Source organism: Psammomys obesus, unplaced genomic scaffold (assembly GCF_907164565.1).
Source record: "Psammomys obesus unplaced genomic scaffold, mPsaObe1.curated_primary_1811, whole genome shotgun sequence".
In the NCBI taxonomy this organism is placed as follows: domain Eukaryota; kingdom Metazoa; phylum Chordata; class Mammalia; order Rodentia; family Muridae; genus Psammomys; species Psammomys obesus.
In genome coordinates, this window is record NW_026596046.1 from 26,628,437 (window position 1) to 26,647,311 (window position 18,875).

General features: G+C 37.6%; 1 protein-coding gene across 7 annotated transcripts in view; it reads left to right on the forward strand.

Annotated features, from left to right (window-relative positions):
• Window positions 1–18,875, forward strand: part of Dlg2 (discs large MAGUK scaffold protein 2) — a 1,446,492-nt gene that overhangs the window by 326,660 nt on the left and 1,100,957 nt on the right. For 6 of the 7 annotated variants that reach the window (XM_055623352.1, XM_055623367.1, XM_055623354.1 and 3 more), the window contains exon 2: window positions 13,907–14,005. The exons of the other annotated variant lie outside the window; for it this stretch is intronic. In XM_055623352.1, coding sequence (XP_055479327.1) covers window positions 13,907–14,005 — 99 coding nt within the window. The remainder of the gene's footprint in view (window positions 1–13,906; window positions 14,006–18,875) is intronic. 7 annotated transcript variants of the gene reach the window in all.

The following is an 18,875-nucleotide window of genomic DNA, read 5'->3' on the forward strand; positions in this document are numbered from 1 at the left end:
TTACTTCTTCAGGCCTTTGCTCAAAAACCCTTCCTGAGAAAGGCTTTCCCAGAGCCCCTTCTATAAATAAGCCACAAATATCCTACAATACTCTTTACCAGACAGGTTTAGTAGAAAAGAAACTCAGTCTTATTGCTGATACTTTATGTGCATAGTTATGGTTTATAGTTTCCCTGATTCTCAAGTCAGCACAGATGCTCCTGGAAAAAGCAACACTTTGCCCTGTTTTTATTGCTGTATCCCTAGTCTTAGAGCACTATGTCACAAAGAAGTGTATATGCTTGACTGAATGAAGGAGAGTAAAGACATTAGATCACTAGTGAAGACAGGCGATCTCAGCAAGTGATACAGAAATTGAACTTACACCACACTAAAGCTCTGTAGTTCTTACAACTTCATTTGTGCGAGCATATCTCTCTTTCTCTCTCTCTCGTGTGTGTGTGTGTGTGTGTGTGTGTGTGTGTGTGCGCACGCAAATGTTTTTCTTGTATCTACTTTGGTCTACTTGCCAATGGATCATTCACAACATTATCTACTATTAATTATTTTGGAGGAGAAAGTGACACAAAATACCCCAAAATCAAAGTAGAGGAGAATTACTGCATCCTGCATTCCTATAACCTGTCACTCAAACCAAAGAAAGAAAAATAAATTAATCAATTAATCCAATTTGATTGTTAAGAAAACCAGAGCTTGGTTAACTGTTTATTGTTTGATATATTTTTTCCTGGCATTCTAATCTTTCCTAAGCATGTATTCGCAAGCATTGTCTAACTCAGTGCTGTCACATATCATCATATTGTGATCAATTGTTATTCAATAATGATGATAAAATATACATTTGTTTACTTAAAAAGCTAATTAGAGCCTATTCAAGAATATCAATATTTTTTTTTATCATTCTTTGGAGTTCACAAGATGTCACCTACATAAGGTTACTGTCGTACTGTGCTTCAGCAAGTGATCTGGTGGTGCACGTGAATTTGAAGTTTTGGGTGAATCTGATGACTTTCTCCATCAAAGAGACAACATACAAATGCTGAAATAGCTATGTAGTACTGATGATGGCAGATAACAGTGTAGCCTTAATTTCCCTAATTCAGTATAGGAATTTTACAAACATGCATACCCCGGGTTTATAAGGTTCTAGAGGCTGATTCTTGTCCTTGATCATTGAGAAGTACAGAAGCTATGTTTTCACATTAACTATGTAAAAATCTCATAAGATGGGACTTTACAGACTGATTAGGCAAAGTACACAAAAAGGAAAGTCCACAGTTTATTCAGAGAGCAATAAAAGCCTACTTGCATCACACAGCAAACAAGTAAGAGAGTTACTACTCTGCAAATCTTAGAAGATCATTCAACTACTATTCTGCCACCTGGATCTTTGACCTTTCAAAGCCTTCTTGGAAGTCAAGTGTCTTAGAAGTGAGAACACTGACCTTAAGGAAGGCGCAGCAAGCAAGTCTACAGAGCGAACGTGCAGTCTGTTGGCCTCTGCTGCTTCACTGTATACAAGAGTAAAACTGACCTCCCTCTGTCAGGAATGAGGAATTGGTACTTGGCCATGCATCAAATCACCTTTGGAATGCTGCCCATGAATAAACTAATAAATTAACAAGTGAATATATTGATATGCTCTTTTTTTTATAGTCTCTGATAGCACATAGTAGTAGCTCAATGAAAATTTAGTCAATAAGTGCTAATCTCCTAGGGAAAAGGGCATGAGGTATATAAACTTTACATCGCTAATCAGTGTTTCACTGTTCTCAGTACCCCACTGTAGTTATCAGTATAGACACTATATTGAATATATACACACATGCTAATAAGCTATCAGAAAGAAAGAGGCATAACTTTTGATTAGGTTCCTTAATGTCTGTTATTTAGAAGGACACAGTGAAGGCTCGCTGGCTTGTGGGGGGCTGTGGAAGAAATTGCTAGGCAATCTATTCTCCTTTCCTCCCCCAAACATCTCTGAAGACAAACAGGCCCCCTCATACACAGTTTTCTATGCTGACATCCCAACAAACTGGCCCTGCAGCTGTGCAGTCTGAGAGCAGATGCTGCCCTGTCAGGTGTCTTTGATTCTACTTCAGAAACCACAGGAAGCTGGTTGTAGAGAAATCATCAGCACTGTCGGAACAGGGGGATGGCAGCTTACCTTGTGTGCTCACAGAGGAGGTATGGCACTCAGCCTCATCTTGGGGGTTAGGTGACAAGCATATACAATAGATTAATGGCAAGTGGCTGCTGTTTCCTGCTGTATTCCTTCAACTCTGCTTTGTAGCTGATTCTTATTGCATTGTTCATATGATCATTCGTTTAGATATAAACTTTTTGACGACAAGAGGCATATTGTGATCATTTTTGAATACCCATTACTTAAACTGGAGTATAAAATTACATGCCATATAATAGTTTCAAGTTTCAGTGATTTGAACTAAATTCATACATGGCAACCTGAGGGATGGAGAGGAAAAAGAGGGAGCCAGGGAGATCTGGAACACATACAGAGTCCTACTATAAAATAACAGGTTATCCTAATTGCTGGCTTTATACAGCAGCAAAGACTTCACTTTACTGAACGACTTTCTGGAATCCAGTAAATAACTGGAGTAGCTAGAGACATCCTTGACTTTTCTTTCTTCTTTTAACGTTTCTTTTCTCCTTGGTTCTCTTTCCTTACAGAATCACATTCACCCCCAGTGCTTCACCAAGAGCTCTTCTCCCTGACTATAACTCCAGACCATTTTTGAAATTGTTTGCTCTCTGTCTCATCCACTATCTAAGCTTCATTAAAGCCAGGGTGGCGTCTCATTTATTCACACTTCATTTTTTGGCAGGCAGTAGCTAGTCCAGTCAGATTTATAGAACTGTACCATGTTTAAGCATTCCAGGTGGAAAACATTTCTTATGTTTGTACGTTCATTTTCTTTTCTTTAAATTCAGGACCTAGCGAGCAGGTAGACTTCTGGGTTTTTTTTCTGTTTATTTGTTTGTTTTGTTTTGTTTTTTCCTCTCAGACACTGACTTTCTTTATTTAGATTTTGTACCTGGTTATGAAAGAGTGTTTTTTCAAAAAAAAATATATATCATTCCTGTTTTTAAATTAATTTTTTTAGTTTTTACAATTTATTTACCTTATGTATCAGTTGTAGCCCTGTCCCTCATCTCTTCCTAATCCTACCCTCATTCCCTTTTCTGCCCCTCTCTCCCTTCCCTATTCCACTGAAAGCGGGGGGGTCTCATCACGACTGCCTGTATCCTCTTCCTCTGTGGCCTGGCAAGGTGGCCTATCGAGCAGGAAGTTATCAAAGAACAGGCAACCTAATTCATGTCAGAGAAAGCCTCTGCTCCCCTTACTAGGGAACCCACTTGGAGACTGAGCTGCCCTTGGGCTACATCTGAGCAGGGGGTCTAGGTCCTCGCTATGCATGGACATTGATTGGAATATTCATCTTTGTGCAGAATTTTTGGCTCTGTTTGTCTCCTCATGAAGCTTGTCTTCTTGTCCTTCTATCCCAAACCCCTTATTCCATAAGTCTTCCTGCACTCTGCCCAAAGTTTGGCTGTGGGTCTCTGCATCTGCTTCAATCTCTTGCTGGTTGAAAATTTTTCAGAGGACAGGCTCCTGTCCTGTTCCCTCTCTTCTGTTGCTTCCAGTGTCTATGCAGTTTCTCTTCTGAATGAGAATTAAGCATCTGACCTAGCGTCTTCCTTGTTTAGCTTCTTTAGGTCTGTAGGTTTTAGTATGTTTATCATATATTATATGGCTAATATCCACTTGTAAGTGAGTATATACCATGTGTGTCTTTTTGCTTCTTGTTTACCTCACTCAGAATGAGCTTTTATAGTCCCATCCATTTTCCTGCAAATTTCATGATTTCCTTGTTTTTAATAGCTGAGTAGTATTCCACTGTGTAAATGTACCATAATTTCTGTATCCATTCCTCTGCTGAGGGACATCTTGGCTGTTTCCAGATTTAACTATTACAAATAAATCTGCTACGAACATAGCTGAGCAAATGTCCTTGTTGAATGGTGGGGCATCTTTTGGGTATATGCCCAGGAAATGTATAGCTGGGTCTTAAGATAGTGCTATTCCCAATTTTCTGAGAAAGCGCCAGATTGATTTCCAAAGTGGTTGGACAACATTCCTACCAGCAATAGAGGAGGGTTTCCTTTATCCACAATCTTGCCAACATGTGTTGTCACTTGAGTTTTTGTTCTTAGCCGTTCTGGTGGGTGTCAGATGGAATCTCATAATCCATCTGATTATTCCTTTTGATTTGCATTTCTCTGATAACTAAGGATGGTGAGCATGTCTTTGTTTCTCGACCATTCCATATTGCTCTGTTGAGAATTCTCTGTTTAGCTCTGTACCCCAATAAATTGGATTTTTTGGTATTTAATTTCTTGAGTTCTTTATATATTCTGGAAATTAGCCCTCTGTAGGATGTAGGGTTGCTGAAGATCTTTTCCCAGTCATTTTGTTCTGTGTCCTTTGCTTTACAGAAGCTTTTCAGTTTAATAAAGTCCCATTTATTAATTGTTTATTAATACAATTTTTTATTTATTACAATTTATTCACTTTGTATCCCAGGTGTAGCCCCTCCCTGTTCCCCTCCTAATCCCACCCTCCCTTTTCTCCTCCCATGCCCCTTTCCTGTCCACTGATAGGGAAGAACCTAGTCCCCTTCCATTTATTAGTTGTTGATCTTAGATCCTGAGCTGTTGGTGTTCTGTTCAGGAAGTTGTCTCCTGTGCCAATGAGATCAAGGCTCCCCCTTTTTTCTTCTAACATAATTAGAATGTTTTATGTTGAAGTCTTTGATCCACTTGGACTTTACTTCACTTTTGTGCATGGTGAAAAGTACACATCTATTTGCATTTTTCTACATGTAGAAATCTAGTTAGACCAGTATCATTTGTTGAAGATGCTATCTTTTTTCCCATTGTATGGTTTTGGCTTCTTTGTCAAAAATCGGTGGCCCATAGGTATGAGCATTTATTCCTTGGTATTCAGTTGAATTCCATTGACCCACCAATCTGTTTCCATGCCCGTACCATGCAGTTTTATTACTGCTGCTCTGTAGTACAGATTGAGAACAGGGATAGAGATACTTCCAGAAGATATTTTATTTTACAGGGTTGTTTTAGTTATTTTTGTTTTTTTGCTATTCAATAGGAAGTTGAGAATTGTTTTCTCAAGATCTATAAAGAATTATGTTGGTATTGTGATGGGAATTGCATTGAATCTGTAGATTGCTTTTGGTAGGATGCCCATTTTTACTGTCCTAATTCTACTGATCCATGAGCATGGGAAATTTTTCCATTTTCTGATATCTTCTTGAATTTCTTTCTTCAGAGACTTGCTCAGTTAGAGTTACCCCAAAATACTTTATGTTTTGGGTGGCTATTGTGAAGGTTGTTGTTTCCCTAATTTCTTTCTTAGCCTGTGTGTCTTTTGTACAGAAGAAAGAAGGGCTACTGATTTTTTTTTTTTTAGTTATTTTTGTATCTAGCCACTTTGCTGAAGGTTTTATTCACCTTTAGAAGCTCCCTGGTAGAATTTGGGGGGGTCATTCATGTATACTATCATATTATCTGTGAAAAATGATATTTTGACTTCTTCATTTTCAATTTGTATGCCATTGATCTCCTTTACTTGTCTTGTTGTTCTAGGACTTCAAGTACTATGATAAGGAGATATGGTGAGAGGAGGCAGCCTTGCCTTGTCCCTGATTCCAGTGGGATTATCTTAAATTTCTCTGCAATTCATTCCTTTTATGTTAGCTATAGGCTTGCTGTATATTTCCTTTAATATGTTTAGGTATGTGCCTTATATCCCTGATCTCTCCAAGACTTTAAACATAAAAATGATTAGATTTTGACAAATGCCTTTTCACCATCTAAGGAGATGATCATGTGTTTTTTTTTCTTTCAGTTTTTTTATTTGGTGGATTTCATTGATGGATTTCCAATATGTTGAACCACCCCTGCGTGCCTGGGATATAGCCTATTTGGTCATGGTGGATGTTATCTTTGGTGTCTTCTTATATTCGGTTTGCATGTATTTTATTGAGCATTTTTGTGTCAATGTTAAGAGAAATTGGTCTAAAATTATCTTTGTTTGTTGGGTCTTTGTTTGGTCTAGGTATCAAGGTTACTATAACCTCATAGAATGAGTTTTGTCATGTTCTTTCTGTTTCTATTTTGTGGAATAGTTTGAGGAATATTGGTATTAGCTCTTCTTTGAAGGTCTGGTAGAATTCTTTCCTAAAACTGTCTTGCTCTGGAGTTTTTTAGATGGGAGACTTTTGATGACTACTATTTCATTAAGCAATATAGGACTGTTTAAATTGTTTACTCGATCATGATGAAACTTTGGTAAGTGAAATCTATCAAGAAAATTGTCCAATTCATTTAGATTTTCAAATTTTGTAGCAAAAGGCTTTTAAAGTAATACCTAATGATTCTTTTTAATTTATTTTTTTTATTAATTACAGTTTATTCACTTGTATTCCAGCTGTAGCCTCCTCCCTGCCTCTCTCTTCTTCTCCAATGCCCCTCTCCCAGTCCAATGATAGGGGAGGACCTCCTCCACTTCCATCTGACCCTAGTATATCAGGTATCACCAGGACTGGCTGCTCTGTGGCCTGTTCCCCATTCAGGAGTCGGCAATCAAAGAGACAGCCCCCTTACTTCATGTAAGAGACGGTCCTCGTTCCCTAATTATTCTTTGGATTTCCTCAGTGTCTGTCATTATGCCCCTCTTTTCATTCTGTTGTTTTGATTTGTTTTTTATTTGGATGATGTCGCTCTACCTTGTAGTTAGTTTTGCTAAGGATTCATCTATCTTGTTGATTTTCTTAAAGAACCAGCTCTTGGTTTCCTTGGTTCTTTGAATTATTTTCTTTGTTTCTAATTTATTGATTTCAGCTCTGAGTTTGATTATTTCCAGCCATCTCCTCTTCTTGGGTGTGTTTTCTTCTTGTTGTTGTTGTTCTTCTTCTTCTTTTTAGGCTTTTTTGGTGTGCCTTTAAATTGCTTGGATGAAATATCTACAGTTTTTTTTGAAGGCACATAGTGCTCTGAATTTTCCTCTTAACACTCCTTTCATTGTGTCCCACAAGTTTGGCTATGATTTTTGATTAATTTCAATGAATTCTAGGAAATCTTTAATTTCTTTCTTTACTTCTTCCCAGCTGTTGTTTAGTAGACAGTTGTTTAGTTTTCATGTGTGTGTAGGCTTTTTGCTATTTCTGTTGTTGAGGTCCAGCTTTAGTCCATGGTAGTCTGTGAGGACATAAGGGATTATTTCAGTCTTCTTGTATCTGTTGGGGCTTGCTTTGTGACTGACGATATGGTCAATTTTGGAGAAGGTTCCATGAGGGGTTGAGAAGAAGGTGTATTTTTTTGTGTTTGAGTGAAAAGTTCAGTAGATGTGTTAGGTTTATTTGATTCATGACATCTGTTAGTGTCATTGCTTCTCTGTTTAATTTGTTTCCTTGACCAGTCCTTTGGTAAGAGTGGGGTGTTGAAATCTACCACTGCCAATGGGATTGATGTGTGGTTTAATCTTCATTAATGCTTCTTTTAAAATGTGGGTACCCTTGTATTTGGGGCATAGGTATTCAGAATTGGGATGTTTTCTTGATGGAATTTTCTTTTGATGAGTGTGAACTATCCTTCCTCATCTCTTTTGATTAATTTTTGTTGAAAGTCTAAATTATTAGATATTAGAATGTCTACGCCAGCTTACTTCTTGGGTCCATTTGCTTGGAAAACCTTTTCTAGCCCTTTAGTCTCCAATAATGTTTATTTTGTGGCTGACATTTGCTTATTGTATGCAGCACAATAGTGGGTCCTGTTTAAACATCCATTCTCTTAGTCTGTGTCTTTTTATTGGAGAGTTGAGGCCATTGATGTTGAGAGATATTAATGACCAGTGACTATTAATCCCTTTTATTTTGATGTTGGTTTGGGTACTGTGTGTGTGTGCTGGTCTACTTTTGTTTTTGCTGTAGTGAAGTTATTTATATCCTGTTTTATTGGGGTGTTTGTGGTTAACTTCCTCAGGTGGGAGTTTTCCTTCTAGTATCTCTGTAGGGCTGGGTTTGTGTATGCATATTGTTTAAATTTTGTTTTGTTCTGGAATATCTTGTTTTCTTCATCTATGGTGTTTGAAAGTTTTGCTGGAAATAGTAGTCTGGACTGGCATCTGTTGTCTCTCAAAGTTTTCAAGATGTCTGCCCAGGCCCTTCTGGCTTTTATGTTCTCTGCCGAGAAGTCAGGTGTGATTCTGAGAGGTTTGCCATTTTATGATATCTGGCCTTTTTTCCTTACAACTTTTAAAATTTATTCTTTGTTCTTGTACATTTAGTGCTTTTATTATTGTGTAACAAGAAGATTTTCTTTCCTGGTCTAATCTATTTGGTGTTCTGTAGGTCTCTTGTATGCTTATAGGCATCTCTTTCTTAAGATTTTGGGAAAATTTTCTTCTATGATTTTGTTGAAAACATTTTTATGTTCTTGGAGCTGAGAAATATTCTATTTCTTCTGTTCCTATTATTTTTTGGTTTCTTCTTTTCATGTTGTTCTTGATTTCATGGATGATTTGTGTCAGGACTTTTTTGGATTTAACATTTTCTTTGATGGATGCATTGATTTCTTCCATTGTGTCTTCTACACCTGAGATTCTCTGTAGTTCCTGTTTTCTTTCCTAAGTACTCCCTCTCTAGGATTTCTTCAGTTTGTGCTTTCCTTAATGTTTCTATTTCCATCTTCAGATCTTGAATCATTTTGTTGATTTCATTTATTTGTTTTTTGTTTGTTTGTTTTTTTTTTGTTTTTTTTTTTTTTTAGTTTTTCTTTCTTTTGTTATATGATTTGCCCAATTCCTTTATCTGTCTCTTTGAAGCTTTCTGCGTTTCCTTCAGTAATTAAATTAGTTTCTCTCTAAAGGCTGGGATCTGTTTGATTGTTTCTTCCTGTATTTCTTTAAAGAGTTTTTTGTTTTGTTTTGTTTTTGTTTGTTTCCTTTGTCATCATCTTTGAAGCATAGATTTAAGATCATTCTCTTGTGTTTCAGTTGTGTTAGGCTATCCAGGGCTGCTGCCTTTGGATAACTGGTTCTGGAGATGCCATATTGCTTTGGCTTTGGTTGATGGTATTATGCTGCCATCTGATTGTCTGGCATTGGAGTTAGATCCTGTTGCCTACAGGAGTTCTTGGGGTTTTGGGAAGAGCCCTGGACAGGAAGGTGAATGTTCCTGCAGGAGCCCTTCTCAGAACTGGTGGGAATGACCTTGCACTGGTGGGTGGTTTTCAAAAAATTGCCATTGGGTCTCCTCAGATGTTTGATCCTGGGAAGTGTGTGGATTCCTCAGGAGCTCAGGGATCCTGTTATCGAAGAGGGAAGTCCCAGAGTCAGCTCTCCAGCCACAGGCCTTGTTGGTCTGAGATTAGTGAACCCAGGCACTTTGCTCAGACACTGTTTCCTGGGTGCAGCCTTTTTAGAGAACTTGTGGGCTCAGAGTTCCCGCTGGTCTCCTTAAGGAGACAAATTGAGGCTTGGAGCAGTGTTTGGGATTGCTTCTTTGAGTTCTGGGCATCATGGTACCTGTGGGTTGGAGCTGCTCGCCTGCCTGGGATGGTGAGAGTGGACCCCAAGTTTGGAGCCATGCAGATTTCCCCCTGCCACCCAGTACTTGAAAGTATCCACACTCCATGGCACAGTCAGAGTGAGTGCCCAAGGCTGCTGGTACCAGGAAAGTGTCCACGGGACAGTGAGCCTGGGCACACTGGTTTGGAGCTTCACCCCCTGAACTGGAAGGTATCCACTCCATGAACAGTTAGAGTGAGCACCCAATATCTGAGCTACCAGCAACAGTACCAGGAAGGTATCCACAGATAGTGGGCTTGGGAGGCGGGTCTAGGGCTGCTGCAGTGCTGGGCAGGAGCCTGGGAAATTTTCCCAATATTAGCCTGGTGGCCTTTTGTTTTCCGTGGATTCTTCTCTTACCTGAGAAACACACATGTCAGGGTTTGGGGTTCACAGTACGAACTGCTGGTCATTGTGCTCTCACTGCTGAGCTGCTGTTCAGATATGCTGACCGGTTGGTACTGCCATCTTGGATCCTCTCCCCATTCCTGTTAAAACAGAAATGAAAAGAACATGACAACATTAGCTCAGGGCGAACTTGCCTCTGCTCATACCAATCTCATGTGAATTAGTATTATGGTTGAAAATGGGTTTAAATATGTTTAGACTTTTTTTTAAGAGAAAGCTGCTACTTACTGATTTATTTATTTTGGACACAAAACAGTAAATTCTGTAATTAGTTCAACTAGAACTGAATTATTCTCCCTGAAAATTTGTATTCACACAGGAGAAGTGTGCAGAAAACATTTTTTTCAGTCAAAATTTTAGAATTTTTTTTATGTTTAAATTTGCCACAGCATGGTGCATGAGAAAAAATATTCAAGAAGGTGTCACAAGACCTATATTTTCCAGTCTCAGCTGCACCTCAAATGCATTGTGCCAGAGTTAAAAGGTTTGCCTAATCTAAGCTATTTCTATGGGTAGAAATTACATATTGTCTGATTCAGGAAATGTTGACTCAATTTCTTGTTTTCAAATTCAGTATAATTAGCAGTTCATTGAAAATCTCTTCCTCTGCATTCATTGTTATTTTTTTTTGTTATTGTTCATAGTTTTTTTTTTATATTCGGACAAAACATATTACAGCTCTTAAACTTTAGTAAAATTTATTCTTCTAACCTCTTATCCAATAACGTCATATCAACAACCTTGCGATTCACCTGTATAAAATGCCTTCCATTTCTATGAGCACGTGGAGCTATTCTCTAGATAAAATTCCTTCTGAGAAGTTCCTTCTCTTTTATAAGACCTCATTTCAATGCCATGTCACTAAAAGTCTTGCTTGTCCTACTCAGGCTGAATTACTGACAATCTCTCTGGTTTCCCATACTTATTATACAATAACTACCTACACTCTTCTCAAAGTATCAATGCTTTACCTAAAAATTAACCATCATGAAAGGGATAGGTGAGCCACACCAGAATACAAGTAAATACAAACAAGTCATCTTAGATCATTCTAAATAGAGGGCTGAGCAGGCAATCTCCTCAAGAAACCTAGAGCTAACAATCAATATAGCACTTTCTGGTCTTTCAGAGTGGTGGCAATGAGATGATATGGATTTATTTTCCCAAAAGCCTTCGAGATAAAGTATTAAGTGAAACATCTGGCAAACTCTAGCTCTGCCGGTTAACCTGAACAGTCAACATAACACCATCTAGAGTTACCCATGAAGACCATCTCCATGAAGGACTGTCTAGATCAGATTGGCTGGTGGGCACGGCTAAGGGGAGAATCCCCTTGATTGTGTTAATTGGCATGGGAAGACATGCCTTTGTCTTGTCTCCTGGGCTTGACTGTGGAGAAGCTACTGAGTACAAGTCAGCATGCATTCATCGATTATCTGCTCTGACCTTTGGACGTGAACATCCTCAAGTCCCTCTACTAACTCCCCTGCAGTGACGGACTGTAACTTGGAATTGGGAGCCCAATAAATCCTTTCTCTCCTAAATTGCTTTTTGTCAGAGTATTTTATCACAGCAACAGAAATTAAAGTAGGAAAATTATCTTTTCTTAACAGTGAGATCTGGCTTTCCTTATTGACTGCTAATTACCAATAGCATTTAGATGGGCACAAACATTTCGGCCTCAGCCGCTATGGTTATTTGAGTATTGACCCCTGATAATCAGCCCAATCTTACTTGACATTAATGCTTATGCTTTAAAATAACATACTTTAATTATTTATTTTTTAGGTTATCCCCATCCTCTTTGTCCTTCCAAACCTGCTCATATACCCCTTCTTTGCTTTGTCAAATTGGTGGCCTCATTTTTTGCATTAGTTATTGGAACCTGCATATATTCTGCATGATGTTACTTATATATATATTTTCAGAGCTGACCACTGGGTTGAGATAACCCATTAGTATGCTCTTCCCTAGGGAACACTATTTCTCCTACTCTCAGCATTATTTAGTTGCCTGTAGTGGTTTTGTATTTGTGTGTGGGTTGCCACCTCATGATTTATCAGTTTTGTTTCCTCAAAAAAAGTCTGTTTTTTTTTTTATGCTGGAGAATAAGGTTTTAAGAACAGAAACAATTTATATAAGGACTTAAATATTCCTTTTTTATGTATTCCACATTATGTTGCATTTTCCTTACCAATGAAAATTCCTCCTAATGAAAAAATACTAAAAAAAGAAGCAAAAAGACACACATGGTATATACTCACTCACATAAACATACAGTATAGAATAAACCCTCTAAAATCTGTACATCTACACAAACTAAGCAAAAGAGAGGACCCTAACTAAAATGTTCAATCCCCATCCTGAAAGGCAAAGAGGATGGACATCAGAAGAAAAAGAAAATAGGAAACAACCTAGGAACCTGCTACAGAGGGCCTCTGAAAGCCAGAAGAAAACAGGAAACAACCTTGAAACCTGCCACAGAGGGCCTCTGAAAGCTTCTGCAGTATAGACTGTCAAAGCAGATGCTGAGCCTGATGGCCAACTGATGGGCAGAGTGAATGGAATTTTATGTAAGAAGTGGGAAATAGTAAAGAGCTGGAGGGGACGGGAACTCCACAAGGAGAGCAACAGAACAAGATAATTTGAACACAGGGAACTTCCCAGAGACTCATACTCCAACCAAGGACTATTCGTGGAGATGACCTGGAACCCCTGCACAGGTGTAGCCCATGGCAGTTCAGTGTCCAAGTGGGTTACATAGTAATGGGAAGAGGGACTGCCTCTGACATAATCTGATTGGCCTGCTCGTTGATCACTTCCCCCTGAGGGGGGAGCAGCCTTATCAGGCCACAGTAGAGGACAATGCAGCCACTTTTGATGAGAACTGATAGACTAAGATCAGAAAGAAGAGGAGAACCTCCCCTATCAGTGGACTTGGGGAGTGGCATGCATGCAGAAAGGGGAGGGAGGGTGAGATCGGGAGGGGAGGAGGGTGGGGCTTATGGGGGGGATACAAAATGAATAAAGTGTAATTAATAAAAAATTTAAAAAAAATATCACATATATTCTATTTTAATCACTCACTGATTTACTTGAATGATTCATTGCACAAATACTTGAGCATCAATTGAACATATATTGGAAAAAGACTTATGCAGATGAATAGCAAAAATAGATGTAATTCATTGGGATACTGCAAATGCAAACATGAAGAATGCAGGGTTTTGAACAAATAAAGATGGTTTTGTGCCTTAGCTTTACCTCTGATCCATTATATGATCCTGAACCTGTCTCAGATCTTTCTAATTGTCTGTTTCCCTGTTGGGAAAATGGGTTAAAGAGAGTAGGGTCTAGTTCTTTTTGTTTGTTTGTTTTGTTCTTGTCTTGTTTAGTATCAATCCATGATACCTATCACAAAACCTCATTACAAAACTTTGCTCTGTATGTTATAATATAGGAAAATGTGTGATTCAAAGTATCTTGGTGGCGGGATAATGTTTGAGTGGAATGTCAGCAAAATCTTCCAAAAGATGTTATTTGAACTAATTCCTAAAGTTTCAATTGTATGTGATTAATATGCAATGATAATGTCAATCATCATAATTATTAGAATATAATAATAATAATAATGAGCATACTCAGTATGTGATAAGCAGTATTTTAGGGCACTTTGTATATTAAATAATTTCACTACTTAAAGATTTTATGGTAAGCATTTTTCTGATTCTTATTTTACACATTAGAAAATTAAGGTAATAAACACTTTTGTCCCTGGTCAATAGGTAGTAGAAAATGGCAATAAATATTGCTCTTTACTTTCAGGTGTCAGAATCTTCTTTAGTTGATGACATCAGAAACAATGGCAGTGATAATATTCCATTTACTCAAGTTCGAGGAAGATACAGAATAGAACCTGGCATGGTAAGGCTGAAAATGTAGTCAGTGTTGTGGAAAAATACATACTCTACAGTATATATGCTCAAGTTAGGGCTTGAACCACAGCAAAATTGGCTTGAAGGTATACAAATTCCATGAGGCTCCCCCAACTCAGCATTTAGAATAGGTTGATTACTGGGTAAAACAAAACATTATTTAAGTACATCATGATCTATAAAATGAGGTACTTTTGTGTGCAACTGTGTTAGCTTTCTATTGCTTTACATGAAGTGACCATGTCTAACTTCAGGTTTCCTCTCGTCTGTGAGATGTGAAAAAGATTTTATGTCCATTATGCAAGTGATCCAGTCTTCAATCATATTCGTATTGCTTCATCAATACGTATTTTTAACTTTTAAAACTTTGATCTTACCTTGTGGGCAGGGGAGATAGCTCAGTGAGCATCATGTTTGCTGCACCATAATGAGGAGCTGAGCTTGGATCCTGAAAAACCCATGTACAAAAGGAGAACATGGACTCGTGTGTGTTTGTACAAGGGTGGAGACATGTATGTCCTTGGGCTCACTGGCCAACCTGTCTAAAATATAAGTGAGTCCAATTCAGCAGAAGAGAAAAAGTGGATACTGATAGTGAAAAACTTACACATTTACTTCTGACCTCCACACTTGCACACATACAAGTACACACATACACATACTAGCATGCAAACAAACACACAATACACAATAGGCTAAATCCTTTCCTGATTGTATGAAATATTTTTAAAACTCAGATAAACGTGATACAAATGAACAAATAATTGCTTATGTGGTCTTTGCAAACTCATAGAGTAAGTTTTTTTTTTCTCCTCCTTCATCCTGGAAAACAAATTTAAAAGAATGAAATTAATTAGAGAATTACCTTAATGAAAACATGTGTTGTATTGGCACTTGATAATTTTTCTAGAAAGTTATTATAATTCCTGATTTTGAATCCAAAATCACTGAAGATTTTTAATGGATATTACTGGGGTGTAATTGACATGTAATGAAAGGTATTGTTTTATTTATAATTCAACTTAAATGGTTACATGTGCTTTTTTTTAAATCTTTCTCTTGGTATGTCTTTGGCCTAGTCAATAGTAGGATTATTTGTATCATTATTCATTAACTTTTATTTTCTGGAATTTTATATCATGGAATTATATAATGGGTACACTTTTAACTAGAATAATGATGTAAATTCTTACTGATTCATGCCTTTTAATTTATATATTTACTGTTATGACACATGTATAGTAATTAGTTTGGGATGTTATGAAAAAAGAACATTGATATGCATTTGATGAACATTGATATGCATTTGATGAACATTAATATGCATTTCTAAGCGGAGATGTTTACCTTGCTTCTGAGTGCCTAGAAATAGGTGGCTGAGTGTATAGTGTATTTACATTTAACTCTAGGAGATACCCAAAAGTTTTCCCAACATGTCTAATCATTTGTCAGTCCCACCAACATTATATGAGAGTTGATTGCTTCCCATTCACATCACCATTTGGAATTGCTCAACTCTTTGATTGTAGTCTTTCTGAGAGTGAATTCATTGTGGCTCAATTTTTATTTTCTTTCTGATTTCTCTGATGTTTTTGATCTTTATATTTCTTGACATTTTCATAACTAAAATATACAACTTCTAGTATGAGATGTATCTGTTTCCGGAATCAGGGATATAGAAGGCATGAACAAACATTTGAAGGTGGTGATATGTCCCCAGTGGTGTTTGTGCTAATAGTTTCCTGGATGTGTTCATGCACTGAAACATCAAGCTTTACATCCTACGTGTTTATTATTTATTGTATGCTAGATCTTTGTTCTCTACTTCCTACTTGAGTTGCCTCATTCTCTTTTATTTGTCCAAGTCATTCCCACTCATCCTTTTGGTCTCTACTTTGCTATTATTACTTTGCTATTATTATTATTATTATTGTTATTATTATTATTATTAAGCAGTTTTTCTCAAGACTCTTCTACCAATTTGCCTTGTCCTCTGATCTGTCATCTCCACAAGACCAAACTGTATTGATAACTAGCATCTTTATCACCATGATCCAACTTTAGTGCAGTAGAAAGCAGAGTAGTCACTCAAAACTATTTGTTGAAGGGCTGCAGAGATGGTTCAGTCATCTATGTGCTTGCTGTTGGAGAATGAGGACATAAATTCAGATCCCCACACCCATGTAAAACTCTGGACACACCACTGGTGCACCCTTAGTCCTAGCAATGAAGATAAGAATATCCTAGAGGCTTGTCTAGTTAGCCTTGGTGAACTGGCCACCTCCAGGTTCAGTAAAAAACGAAACAAGACACCGTGTCAAAACTGAGGTGTAGAGAGGCAGAAGACACCTGATGTTCACCTCTGGCCTATGCTCGTTGATCCTGAGGTGCACATGACTGTCCACACACATACGCCACATGTACACACAGGATTCCTTTGAATGAATATGTAAATAAACAGTAATTGCATATCAAAAGCAGGAGGTAATGTGTTGACATTATAAACCAAGTGAAGGCTTCTTTTAAAGTCAGATGCTAACAAGTTTGGTAACATAATTATATCTTCTAACACATTATGCTTGATATTGACTATCATAATAAAAGAATAAATTTAGCATTCTTGTAATATGAGTAAGACACATACTATACAAAAAGATAGTTTTATTTTTCTTTTCACAATGATCTTACTTTAAGTAAATGGGGAATGGAAACCTGGTGGGGCTATACCTCAAATTTAGAGCCATCTCAGACCTTAACCATCATGTGTTCAGCATATTAAAAGAGATAATTGTGTCATATCTTAACTCTGTGGTAGGTGATTGTAAGAGCAATCTGGTGTCTTTACAACTTCAAGGGAGCAATTGTTTCATTGAATAATCATTTCATTTAATTTGGGCATGATTAGCTAAGGGCCCCTGTTTACAGTATGATAGAGTGATGTTCTTCTGGATAAGTAAGTCACCTCATTTACTTCACACAGCTAGCCAGGCATCTATTGTTAGAATGAAAGGCAGCTGATAAGGAGAGTCTATTTGCAGCACAGGAGCGCTCAGAGACAATAGGAAACCATTCAAAGTAAGCCATGTTTTTGTTGCTGCCTTCCCATGAATTACTGTTCTCCAAGTTGAACTCGTGATTTAGGTTTTTTGTTTTTTTTTTTTTTCCCTTTCTGACAATGAAATATTTGTCTTTGTTTCACAGATGGGCAAGCACACTATAAAAATAGAATTTTTATTTCACAGGAATTTTGCTGTATTTGGTAGATGTTCATTTGAAATTGCTGGAGATTTGGAACTAAATATTGTGTGTATTGAATGAGTGAATAAGAGAATGAGTGAGTGAGCAAAGGCATATTATTAAACACTAAGGCATGTGAGACATTCTAATATGTACTTTTACATATGCTCCTTTTGGTAATCTTCATAGTAATCCTGTTACTTTTATGCTGTGATTCGGTGACCTTCTCCCCTCTTTCAGTGAATGAGTGAATTATCAAGGAGACTGAGTGATCATATCAGTTACTCAGCATGTGCTGATACCAAGAACTAAAACCCAAGACACAGATGTTACTCTTTCAACATTAAAATTTGACAAAACAATGGATAAGCAATAAGACCTACGGTTTATTTATTTTTAATTTAATTTTGCTGCTAAGGAAATTCCTATAGTGATTAAAAATTTCTATTTTTAATAGCAGAAATGCAAAACTGACAACTATGATGGCTGTGGAAGTCAGCATACTGTCTTGCCGCATTGGAGCACAATTGATTATGACTGGTGCATTTTCCTTTCTTCAGTTGCAGTCCTGTACTTGGGTAGGGTGGTAGCTGGTCAACTGAACACAGCTTAGAGTCACCTAGGAAGTGTCTCAGTGAGTGACTGGTTTGTTTGTGGACTGTCCTGTGGGTGGTTGTTTTGGTCTTTCTCAATTGCTGTGGAAAGGAGACATGCCTGAAAGTAGGTGGCAAGTGTTCTTGGTAGGGGGCCCTGGACTGTTTAAGAGTAGAGAAAGCTATCTGAGAAAGCTATCTGAGCACGAACTGTGCGTGTGTTTCTTCTCTTTCTGCTCTTAGATATGATGTGACCAGCCTAGAGCCCCTGCCGTGACTTCTCCACAATGATAGACTCTAATCTGGAATTACAATCCAAATAAACCTCTTCTTCCCAAGATTCTGTCAGGTGTTTTATTGTAACAACAAAAATGAAACCAGAACAGATAGATGAAGAAACAAAGATGTACATTAGTTTTCCTGGTGTCCTGGTAAAAGCAGAATGGCTGCATTGTTCCTAAATGAATAAATTACTATTCATTCATTTATTGACCAAACAGTCCATCCGATAAGAAGACAACTTAAGGAAAGGTTGAGCAAATATTTTACATGAAACGCAAGTAAAAGACAGCTACTCATTAAATGAGACTGTTCAGAGGCATCTGCCCTGTAGTCAGAGAAGCAGCAATAGAGTCTGAAATCAGAGAACATAGAGCGCTCAAAGGTCTGAAGGTATCATGAAGGAAATCAGACTTCTTCGATTGTGTGAAACCTGACCAGATTCTAAATGAGATGGTGTGTCGCTTGGCAAGAGGGACATGGAAGGGCTGAGAAAGGCTCTAAAAAGAGCCATTGGATGCTTGGAATTATTTGGCAAGTATAATGGGTTTATGTCTTTCTGTTAACTTGTTGAAAGAAATACCAGGAAAACAACAGAATTTGTGGATTGTATAGCATAAACCAGGTAAGGCTGTAAGATATCTTCTAATGCATCTCATTTCAACCTTCCAGAGGCACTGTAACATCAGTACTATGCTGCACAATAGAAAATGGCAGTTTGGGGAATTTAACTCCATCAACCGAGTATCT